The following is an 11,781-nucleotide window of genomic DNA, read 5'->3' on the forward strand; positions in this document are numbered from 1 at the left end:
TGCCCAGTTCATCTATGATCCAAATCCATGGACAGCTTTTCTTGCCTTGGGAAGTGTTAGTAAAGCTGATGATATGCCACCCCCTCTGGGAGAACTTGTAAAGGCACTTCCTCTAGGAAGGAGCACACACCGCTTCCAGGTCTGGAATTATCCACGGAAGGTGCAGGCTGATCAGGGAAGCCTGTTCCTTGGACTGCTTGAGAATGGAAATCACGGGTTCCAGGCCCAGCACTCTCAACACTCTGGAATGAAGACCCCATCCATCTTCCAGCCTTCAAAGGAGGATGAGCCCGGACTTCCCTCTGTGGGGCTATGGGATTTGTGGGGGTGTCTCTGCAGTGCCAGGGTGCAGGTTCGATCCCCAGCTCGGCACGAGTTAAAGAATTTGATGTCGGGAGTTCCTGTTATGTCTCAGCAGAAATGACCTGACTAGTATCCACGAGGATGCAGGTTTGAGCCCTGGCCTCACTCAAGGATCTGGCGTTGCCGTGAGCTGTGGTGTAGGTCGCAGACCAGGCTTGGATCTTGCATTGCTGTGGCTGTGGTATAGGCTGGCGGCCACAGCTCTGATTGGACCCCTAGCCTGGGAACTTCCATATGCTGCGAGTGTGGCCCTAAAAAGACAAAAAAAAAAAAAAAAAGATGTTGCCGAGGCTACAGCTGTGGCTTGGATCTGATCCTTGGCCCAGAAACTCCATATGCCATGGGGCAGCCAAAAAAAAAAAAAAAAAAGAAAAGGTGGGCCTATGAGGAACTGGAGAGCTTCCCAACAGATCAGCGCTCCCATGGGAGGGTCCCCAATGTCACCCTCAGTGGGATCTCCCTCCAGCTCCTGCACCTACTACAGCCTGTCCTCTTCTTCTCGGTCTGCCCTGTTGGGTTTAGCACCTATTAGACCAGCATAAAGGCAGTGACATAGAACACTATCTCGTCTCCTAGCTTCTGGGTGTGTCTGGTCTCCCCCAGCTAAATTGGGCAGGAATGTGGTCTGAGTTTTCTCTTGTGTCTCCTGGCACCCAGCACTGTGCTAGGCATGTAATGGGAATTCTGTAAATTCTCTTTGCTTTGGCGATTGACCTCTTGGAATTCGCCAATAAATACTGGGTCTCTATTTTCAAGCTGCCATTTCTTTATTTTGGTTATTCAATACATCATTTGTCAAAACATAACACAGTTGGTATCACTCTTGTGGCCCCCTCCACCTCTTTTTTTCTTTTCCTTTTCTTTTTTTTAGTTCCTAGGCTAGGGGTCAAACCCACGGCATGTGGAAGTTCCTAGGCTAGGGGTCGGAATGAAGCAGAGCTACAGCTGCTGGCCTACACCACAGCCACAGCAATGCAGGATCTTAACCCACTGAGTGGGGCCAGGGATTGAGCCTGCATCCTTATGGATACTAGTTGGGTTCGGGTTTGTTACTACTGAGCCACAATGAGAACTCCCCCCTCCACCTCTTTTTAAAAGTTGAGATTGGAGTTCCCAATGAGGCAGAGTCTCTGTAGCACTGGGATGCAGGTTTGATCCCTAGCCCGGCACAGTGGGTTAAAGATCCACTGTTACCACATCTGCAGCATAGGCTGAAAGTGTGGCTTGGATCCGAGCCCTGGCCTGGGAACTCCATACGCCATGGGGGTGGCCAAAGGAAAAAAAAAAAAAAAAGAGTTGAGATGAACCATGAGGGCAATTTACCACAAAACACCTGACCTTGTTCTCGCTCCTGGACTGCAGGGTTGCTTTGGTTCTGTTTTTAGCTTGGCAGAGTCCAACAGCCCCCCTCCCCACCAGCCCCTTTGGGCTGGGGGCCTTTCCTGTCCTTGGACCCAGTGCCTGACAGCTGGTTTGGGGGGGACTGGAGGAGGGGGTGAGGGCATGCTGAGTGTGACAATAGGGCAGGCTTTGTCCAGAGGCCACACTGTGCCTCCGCTGACCTTGGAACTAAGTGACCCTGGCCAACCAGGGGAGGCGGTTTCCTTCTTTCTCTGGTCTGCAGGTTTTTAATGTCTTCTTTGTTGGTTTGGGGCCCTAGAGACGGAACTGAAGGAGAGACTTTTGGCTGCTCCCTCCCTCCTGGACAAAATGGTGCATGCTTTTCCTGTTTAAACAGGGCACAGTTGTGAAGCGCCCTGACTCCGCACACACCAAGGCCGGGCAACGGCTGCAATAAATCAATAGGAAAATAGAAGCTGCCAGTTAGACTAAACAAGTGCATTTGCAAAGATGGCTAGCCCTCATTAATCACTCTGACAGTCCTAAAAACACATTTCCCCTTTAATGACTGTATTTGGATAATCAGTGCTTTTTCCTCCTCAGTCAGAGTTTGAGTAACAGACAGCTGGTGTTATTACAGCCATTGGGGAGGGAGCGCTGGGATCAGGGTTGAGAGAGAACCATCTACTGGAGGTCTCCTCGAAAGGGCTGGGCTGCAGCGCAGTAATGAGGGGGAGCTTTGTGCTGCCGCTGACAGCCACGGGCAAGTTCCCCTCTAAACCTTGACACCCACCTGCATGATGTGAAAACAAAAACCTCCTGGGGGAGGGGGGCAGAGTTTAATGGGGTTGGCCCATTTCTCCTGGGTCAGGGAGACAAGAGAGTTTCCTTGGCGGCGAGGTCGGGAGATGCATCCATGTGCTTTGGCTTTGTTTCCGTGAGGTGACTTTGGCTTTCAGGAGAAAGTTGGAAACCCAGCACATTCCTCTTTATAAATGATGTAACACATTAATGCGCAGTGCATTATGAAAATGGTAATTCAAACCCATAGTGCTTCAAATTAAACCATACATTATCAGATGCACTCAACCATCTATTTTGCAAAAAGGCAGGATGAATGAAATCAAATCAAACAGAAAACTGGAGTGCTGCTTCCCCTCCAGAATGATTAATAAAGTACAGAGCCACAGTATTATTGGAAGATGGATTCCAAGGAAAACCCATCAGGAAGGAGTTAGTTCCTATATGGAGAGATGTACAACCCGGGATACTGGGTAGGTGAAGGCAATGATGGCCACATAAAAGTGGCAGAGGGCCCCACACCTCCTACTTGGGCTGTGGGTTCTCAGGGGATAGACTTGGGGCAGGAAGTGTGGGAATGACTGGGAAGTGAAAAACTTTGCACTACAAAATTCCGTTTCTGTCAAACCTGTACACCAGGCCTTTCCTTCCCTCTCCCTCTGCCCTCCTCCTGCTGCCCATGAAACGACAAAAATAACCAGGCAGGAGGTGTGAAAATAGGACCTAGAGCCAGGAACAGTCCAGAGTCTCAGGTTCTGCCTCTGTGGCCGCCACTCTTCCTGGTGCCTTGGGAGAGGGTATGAGGAAGAAGCGAGAAAGGTTAGGAAGAAAAGGAGAAAAGGAGACAGAGAGATGGAAGGTAGAATTGATTCCCAAAGATTACAGTTGCCGGGTGAATGACCTATGCAAATAAGCAGCTGGTGGGGGTATTATCTCTATTAAAATAGCAACTTTTTTTTTTTTTTTTTGCTTTTTAGGGCTGCACCCGTGGCATATGGAAGTTCCCAGGCTAGTGGTTGAATCAGAGCTGCAGCTGCAGCCTATGCCACAGCTTGTGGCAACACAGAATCCTTAACCCACTGATCGAGGCCAGGGGTCAAATCCACATCCTCATGAATACTAGCCCCATGCCATAACCCAATGAGCCACAATGGGAACTCCTAAAACATCAACTTTATTTGGTGAGAATGTAGCTCCTGAAAGTAACAAAGTCCTCCCCCACCACAAGCTAATAAAAACAGCTGCCTGTCTTAGGAGGGTTACCCATTTACGGCAGGGAAAGCTGACATATGAGGGTGAGAAGTGGGTCGCTCTGGACCACAATGCCTGCTCTTGGTGTCCAATGCAGTGGGGGACGGCCTTTTCCATCCAGGCCAAAGGCACCCTTCCAGGTCTGTAAGGCCATACATTTTCTGGGAGGAAATGTAATCCTCTGAGGAGTTTCTAACTGGCATTCTCACACCTCAAGTGTAAGCCAAACACCTAGAAAGAAGTTTCTTCTGCCCTACGGAGAGTCTGCTTTCTCCTGTGCCAACAAGCGGAGCTCTGTGGTCCTTAGATAGGAAGGTCTAAAGTCCACAGTTTAAGAAAGAGAAAAGTTTAAGTTCCCCTGCAGAGGGAGCAAGTTCCAGCAGTTTGAGCAGGCCCTTAAAAACCAACCAAGCAACCTACCAACCAGCCAACCAAAAAAGGTATCTGAAGGAAAGAGGGGGATTTGAGAGGTAGGGAAGATGGGAAAGAGAATAATCGAGTGCAAAACAACAGAGAAAAAGAAAAGTCAAGTTACTACGTTTCACGTCTTTCAAAGCTTCCGGCCAGCCGATGTGAACTCTGAGACGTCGGATAAGGATAATTTCCCAGGAGGACCCCGAGGACACTGCTCTCAGGGCAACTTCTCCAGCCCAGGCAGTTTCTCCCTGACTTCGCTGCCCACCGCCCAGCCCCCTCTGTGCTCGCAACGTTGCCAGCAGTCCAGGTCCTTTCCCCAGAGACGCACGGAGTCGGCTGGAGCACCGGCACTGCCATTTTCTGCAGAAGACTGGGGCTTTCTTGATTAGTGAAGGAATTATGCCCGGAAACAAAGCTATAGGCTTACCCCAACCCCCCAAACTATTCTCCCCCACCACCGCGAAAACATCTTTCGCTGAGGTTCTGTCAGGTCCAAGTTGATGCCCACCCTGTGATTCTCTGCTGGAGTTTGGGGCCGGCTGTAGGCTGAAACAGCGCGCAGAGAAAGCATCTCTGTCTCCTCCTTCTGCACTTGACCTCTGGGTCTATGGTCGTTTCAAAAGGACAGAATTTACGGAGCAGAAATGCCCCCAAAGTGGCTTTCCTCACAGAGAAAGCAAAGCAAAACAACGCAAACATCAACAACAGTACCTCCAAAGGCTTCGCGGCGCCGACGCAGAGGAGAGCCGCCAGGAGGGGGCGAGGAAGGCTCGCCTAACAGGTGGCCCCGCACGCTCTGCTGGGAGAAGCGGGCGCCCTGCGTCCCGCAGCAGAAAGCTGAGCTGTGCCAGCCTCTGCGGGCGCCTCTCCCCCTCCCCAAGCTCGGGGGTAGTGGACGAGTTAGCACCCGAGATTACGCGCAGGCCCTGGGCTCCCCCGCCCCCCAGAATACCCTGCGCAGTGGGGAGGTGCCTCGGCCCTCTCCGACCATCCCGCAAAAGAGCACCCCAACCCTCGCCTGCCCGAGGATGCGGAAGCCGGTGTCAATCGTGTGAGCTCAAGAAAACAAGGACCGAGGGTAGCTTCTAGGTTCCGAGTAATCTACTAAAAGCCTTGCCTTCTCCGCAAAACCAAACTCCGTTCAGAGCAGTCTCTGGGGGCGCAGATGACTGGCATCTACAATCTAGCGCTGGCCTTGGGAAGCCCCCAAACCTGAGAAGCACCCTTCTGTGCAGGTGCTTTTACATTTGGCTTCCAGGTGTATAAAAGGCACTGTCGGGGAAAAGAAACCCTATTTGGAGTTCGAAGCTTGGATGGTGAGGTCGGGACTGACGCGTCTCTCCCTTCTGCCACCAGGTGGCGCCAGAGGCACGTCGCTTCTGCTCACCCGCAGGGTCTGGGAACAGTGCTACCAAGTCTCTGGGCCCTGGATCCCTTCTCAGCCCCTTGTACCTCGAATCTCGACCCAGAGGAAAACCCACATTTACACATCCCCTCCACCCTGTTCCCAGGAAATGTCAAGTCCTTTGAAATGAGGCTAGGCGCTACGTAACCAAGTTGCGGGGGGGGGCAGTTTTAGGTTATTTGTAATGGGTTGGCAGAAGTTGTTTTTTTCTCCGCCCCCGCCTCCTTCCTTGAGCAAAGGCATTAAACTCGTCCTTGAACGGAAATCTGAGAAGGAAACCATCAGGTATTTTAGGCAAGAATGAAAGAAGAGCATCTGCTAAGGTGTCTGGAAATGGGACGGTGGGTGAGGCAAGAAACACACCAGGGTGTGAATATAGCCAAGTACTCCATTTATTAACAAAATAAGTCTTACCAAGGGAGAGCTCTATTCATCCCCAACAGGCCCCGCAGCCCCGCGAGGCTGGGCTGCCGAAGACCAGGAGGGAGGGAGGGTGTTGGGAGAAGACCCAGGGGGCGAGTCTTCAATCCCAATGACTGAGGGAGCCCACGGCAACTCTGGGGACTCTGTTGGGTAAGGCGTGGGAAGGGGCGGGGACCGCTGTGATCCCCGTGCTCCCTGACTCCCCCGCCTTCCCCCCCAACAGCTAACAAGTTTGTATCGCCAGCTCGATATTACCACGGGTCTGCTTTGGAAGGATCTAGCAAGAATCACTGACCCAGCCCCTACCACCAGGACAGGGGCCGATGACCGAGAGAAAAACAATGACTAGAAAAGCACTTCGCAAACTCTAAAGAGCAAAGTTTCATGCCAGCAGGGCCTTCTAAGGACTTTTTCTTGAGTAAGATGAGTCCTTGCAAGGTCCCCCACCAGCAGGCAGTGTGACCACTGGTGTTTGGAGACAGCAAGGGTCTGGAAGTGGGAAGGCTCTGTAGAAGGCCTCTAGGGCCACTGACTCTTGCTCAGAGCAAGACAGGGGAGCCAGACTCTAATTGGGGGTGGTGGTGGGGAGGGTGCAGCTCAGGAACCCTGCGGGGAGAAAGTGGGCGGGGAGGAGTCACAGAGCTGAGTTCCGGGTCTACAAGGGCGCAAGACTTCCAGCTCCCAAGGCCGCTCCCTGCACCCCCAAATGCCTTACAAAAAATATCTCCTCTCTGTTACTTGTACAAAGGAAAAAAACAAAACAAAACAAACAAAAAAACCAACAACAGAACCGCTAATGGACGGAAACAAGAAGGAATGAAGGGGAAAGAGAAGCAGGAAATGTAGTTGGAACGGTTAAGAAGCATGCAAGAAATTCCCCAGGAAGGGAAAACAAAAAGAACCCCACTCTCCCTCCTCCCCCGAAAACCAAACCAATCAAAAAACAAACAAACAAACAAAACAGGCAAAAGGAAAAAAAAATTAAAACTTACATCTAAGAAAAAGAAAAGCAGAAAATAAAGGAAGAGGGGCGGGGGAACCTGTAGTTACTCATGTAATTAATATTATTATTTAGAGGGAAACAGACTTTTTGCATACCATTGACTCGTGTGGGCCGTTAATGCACTTATAATTCCCAGCTTGTAAGCTAACATTATAGTAAATAAATACACAGTCCGGTGGGGAAGAGGGTCTGGGGGGGGTCCAGCAAGGATAAGCAGTGGCGGAGGCTGCAGCGGGAGTAGGGGGGGGGAGGGGGGGGGGAGGGGAGGGGGGGGGAGGGAGAGGAGGCTGGGGAGGGAGGCAGGGCTGTAGTTACTGGTATCCGAGAGCGGAGGCTGAGGCCAGTCTCTGTCCGTACAGCGCGTACGGTGAGTAGTAGGGTCCGGCTGTGGGAAGGGACGGCACGGCCAGGCCCCCAGCTGTGGATAAGTGGCTCTTGCCGTAGGGGTGGTACCGGCTTAGCCCCAAAGTGTGTGGACTCCGCAAAGACAGCGACCCGGGGCTGCCGGGGGCGGTGGGCGGGGGGAGGTGCAGATGGCAGGAGGCGGCGGCCGCAGCCGCCGCAGCGGCGCTGCCCAGGCCTGAGGCCCCCGGGTAGGCGGCCAGAAGTTTCTCCGCGCCGGGCAGGGCCGTGTGGGTCCGTAGGTGGCTGAGCAGCTCCTCTGAGGTGGCGAAGCGCTTGTCGCACGGCCCGCTGGCCGCCACCCAGTTGCAGCTGTGCGGCAGCGGTTCGTTCTGCAGCATGAAGCCGTAGGTGTAGAGCGGGTGGCCGGGGAGCGCAGCCTGGGCGGCGCTGGACGAGAGCGCAGCGGGCTGTAGCGGGTGCCCGGGGTACACCAACGGGTAGCCCCCAGCTTTAAGACCGGGCCCGGCCGGGTCGTGTGCGCTGCAGGTGGAGCAGCTGGAGCCTCCAAGGTGTGAGGCGCCGTGGTAGCCTCCCAGGCAGTAGGGGTCTCGGCATAATCCCTGTAGAAAGGAGGGCGGGGAGGCCCCGGTGAGCGGGCTGGAGCTGGGGGGCTTGCCCGGCGGCAGGCCCAGGCCCCCCGATAGCTGGCCTCCCACGAGGCCGGACTTGCTGGGATCCAGGCCAGGCACGAACTGAGACGGGTAGCCGGCGTAGGCGCCCACGATGGAGCCGTGGTAGCCGATGCTGGAGGGTGGCAGCGGGAACACCGAGTGGCCCGGCTTATAGGGCGACACCGGCGCCACGTGGCCAGCCCCCACCAACGCGGAGGGTGGCTCCGACTTGCGCCCGGAGGCCCCGGCCTCCGTGCCGCTGCCGCTGTGCCCGCCCGGCTCCCCACCGTTGCCGCGGCTCACGGCCGCAGGCTCCGGGCTGGGCTTGGGCTCCTGGTCTTTCTTGTCCAGCTCCCCGCTGCCGCCTGCGCCGCCGTTCTTGCAGTCAGAGTGGTGCGGGGAGCCGCCCCGAGAGCCACCAGGGGAGGATGAGGACGAGGACGCGGAGACCGGCGCTCCATGCGGGGGGAAGGGCGTGCAGGCGGCGCTTGGGACCCTGAAGCCCGCCTTGTCTCCTGGGGACAAGGAGGAGGAGGAGGTGGTGGAGGACACGGAGGAGGAGCCGCTGTCTTTGCGGGAGTCGCCGCCTCCGGAGCCCTTGGAGTAGGGCTTGAAGCTGGACTTGTCCTCGGCCGGGGAGTCCCCCAGCTGCTTGAGAGCCGCAGAAGCGGAGGCGGCGCCGGAGGCGGAGCGGCTGGGGTCCTTCTCTGCTCCCAGCCCGTTGGCCGCCGCTACCGAGTTGAGCTTAGACGAGGGCGGCGGGTCCGGCTTGCCGATCTGCGAGCAAGTCTGGGCCAGCAACGCCAAAGGACTCTTCTTGGCGTCCAGCTGTGGGAGACAGCGGCAAGGGGAGGGAGAAGGGGAGTGAGACGAGAAACCGCTCGGGAGAGTGAACAAGTGGGGTGCCTGGGAAGCTGGGGGGGGGGGGGGCGAGGGGAGCCGACGAGGCGGCGGGACGAGGCGAGAAGACCTTGGGGACAGGGTCTGGGGAGCGAGGGCGGGACTGCTGGGCGGAACTGCGCTAACCCTGCTGGCCGGTGAGATCCCTCGCTCTCGGTGTCCCCGGAGTGCGCCACCGGTCCCGGGAAAAGAGCAATGGAAGTAGTCTACCAAAGGTGACTTCTCTGGAGTCAGGGCTAAGGGAGGGCCTGTAACTCGCCCCCTGCCCTCGAATCTCCCCCTACTCTATGCCCAGGGAAAAACTTATTGCTTCAGTTTGGGTAACTTCGCTTAGGACGGGTTTCAGGCGGTGGCGCCGCGGGGTAGAAGCCGGGAAAAGCGCGTTCAGAAGCTAGGGCTGCCTTTGGCGCTCTCTTGGTAGCCCCTCCCTCCCGGGGAGGGCACCCAGGGAAGTGGGAGGAAGAAAGACCTGGGATCGGGAGTGCCGGGGCGTAGTGCGCTCTAACCGGATGGGACAGAGGCGGAGCAGGACCGGGCCGATCCGGCTTCAAAGAGAACAAACCCGGGTAGAGAGAGGTGGGCGGGAGAGGCCCAGGAGAGATCTTCTCCGGCCTGGAAACTGGGTGGCGAGGAAAAGTAAAAGACCCAGTGGAGACTCCAAGAGCAAACCCAATCCGGGAGAAAACATGTAGCTCCGAAAGGCGAGTGTGGAAGGGGAACCTTTCCGGAAAAGCCCCGGGAGAACCGTGTGGGCTCTGATCCCTCTGTTCTCCGTCCCTTCTCACACCGTCCGCCAGTGTGGCCGGACCTGAGCGTCGCACCGAGCCCCAGGGCGCAGGGAGCAGGGCCGTGGGCCCGGCAGTGGTGGGCGGAATGGGGCCGGCGCTGGACTGGCAGCGACCAGTCGACTGACCTCAATGGGGCTGACGGGAGTGGAGGACAGCGGCTGCAGGTACTCCGGATGCAGGAGGTGGCCGGTGTGCGCGCTCAGCATCTTCAGGACCCTGATGGGGAGCCGGTTTGCCTGGCGCAGGGGGTCCGCCGGGGGCAAGAGAGACACCGCCGCCGGCACCGCCGGCCTCTTCCCGCCTCCGCCGCTACCGCTGCCGCTGCTTTCGGGTGTCCTTGGGTTAGATCCAGCGGGCGAATCGCTCATTTGGAGGAGGCAGCGCCACTGGGGGGGTGGGGAGGGAGGGGGAGCACCGGGGAGGCGAGCTCCCGCGGCGGGTGGGCTCGCTCCGCAGCGCCAAGCGCGGTGCAGCAGCCGCTGCGCCTCCACCCCTCCTCCACCGACGCCACCGCCGCCGCTGCAGCCGCCGCCGCCGCCGCCGCCGCCGCCGCCGCCGCCGCCGCCGCCGCCGCCGCTATTCCCGGCGAGCAACACAAAAACCTTCGCCTTCCGCGAGCCGCACGTCAAATAGCCGCGATCGGCAGCCACACTTCAAAGGGATCGCCGCGGCCGCCCAATCGCAGCTCTCGCCGGGACCCCGGGGCGGGGAGAGCGGCGGGCGGAGGCCGGCGCCGCCGGTGGGCGGGGAGAGCCTTAAAGGGGCCTCGCCTGCGCGCGCCTCTCCCGCCTCGGCCTTTACCACTCTCCGCACTCCTCCCCTCCCCCCAACTGGGCCACCCCCGCCCTGGGGTCCCAGAGAGCAGGGGACTTCTCCGTGACCCCAGGGTCTGCGCCCTGTCTTTCGCTAGCTTCCCTATCGCTCTGTTCTCTCTCCCTTCGCACCGCGGGGAGTTGGTGCTGGCGGGGGCAGTCACCCTCAGGCCGTGTGTGTTTGGGGTGGGGTGGACTGGGGTGGGGGTGGGGTAGGAGCTCCCGGCGTTGGCTTTCTTACAGTCAGGTCCAAGCCTCTCCCCGAGGCGGCCTGGGGGCGGGGCGGGCCGTGCCTCGGGAACCCAGATCTGCTGCGGCCCTGCTCGGGCTCTGCTCAGGCTCAGCTCCGGCTCCGCTCCGGTCCAGCTCTCTTCCCCTAATTGGCTTCTCCCGGGTGGGCTCATTTGGAAGCGCTCGAGACCCGGAGGCAGCAGCGGTTCTCGGGATGTGGGGTAAAGCGCTCCAATAACTTTGAGCCAGTCCTGTCCGAAGCCTGCAAGTTTGAGGACTCCCTTAGGGGGTGAAATGATTGCGATAAGGCGTTGTTCCCTAGGTTGTGCGCGCCGCCGGCGCACAGATTTATAGGTTCGATGTTTTTGAGTGTGTTTTCAGGTTTCTTACAATGTCCTGCTTAGAGGCATAAAATTCTCTCACGGCACAGAGCCTTGCTGCTATTTGGGGGTTGGGGGAATCTAAGTGCTGCACCCGGATACAAACTCTAGAGATGCGTCCCCCACATGTTTTCTTCTCTCGGGGCTGGGGAGGGGGTAAATTTCCCAGGGAAATTTCGGAGTTAAAAACTTTGTATTAAAAATAACAGTATCCTCCTCTACTCCACCTCCTTCCCCTGGTGCCTTTCTAATAAAGTTTGCATTGCCAGCCTCGCACCGGGCAGAGATTTTACATAGACCTAATCTCGACATCATTAAGGTTCCCTGCCTGCGGATCAGAAGGTGAACCTGGGTCTTTGTGCTCTGGCCTCCGGGGAGACCACTTCGCCGTGCTCTCAGCGACCAGTGGAGGCGCGCTGGTGTCACTGCCTCGCTTGGAGTACCACTTTCCCAGCTCGAATCCATCACTCCGATTGTCAGGCCTGTCACTCGGGGCATATTGCTCTAGGACTATCCGTCCCTGACTCTGCTGCTCATTGATCAATGCCCTGCGATCACATGAGAACCAAGACGGGGATAGATGATTTCAAAGGGGTCCTTCCAACAGAATGAAACAACTGTCATGGAAATAACAAATAGCAATCACGAAC

General features: G+C 56.9%; 1 protein-coding gene across 1 annotated transcript; it reads right to left on the reverse strand.

The window, feature by feature from the left end:
• Window positions 1-5,946: 5,946 nt before the first annotated feature.
• ZNF703 (zinc finger protein 703) lies at window positions 5,947-10,216 on the reverse strand. Its single transcript, XM_047772507.1, has 2 exons — window positions 9,834-10,216; window positions 5,947-8,848 (listed from the first exon to the last, which is right to left on the reverse strand). Exons 1-2 carry the CDS (start codon window positions 10,074-10,076, stop codon window positions 7,316-7,318), a joined length of 1,776 nt encoding a protein of 591 aa, XP_047628463.1. The 5' UTR covers window positions 10,077-10,216; the 3' UTR covers window positions 5,947-7,315.
• Window positions 10,217-11,781: the final 1,565 nt, after the last annotated feature.

This window comes from Phacochoerus africanus, chromosome 3, assembly GCF_016906955.1.
Source record: "Phacochoerus africanus isolate WHEZ1 chromosome 3, ROS_Pafr_v1, whole genome shotgun sequence".
Taxonomy (NCBI): domain Eukaryota; kingdom Metazoa; phylum Chordata; class Mammalia; order Artiodactyla; family Suidae; genus Phacochoerus; species Phacochoerus africanus.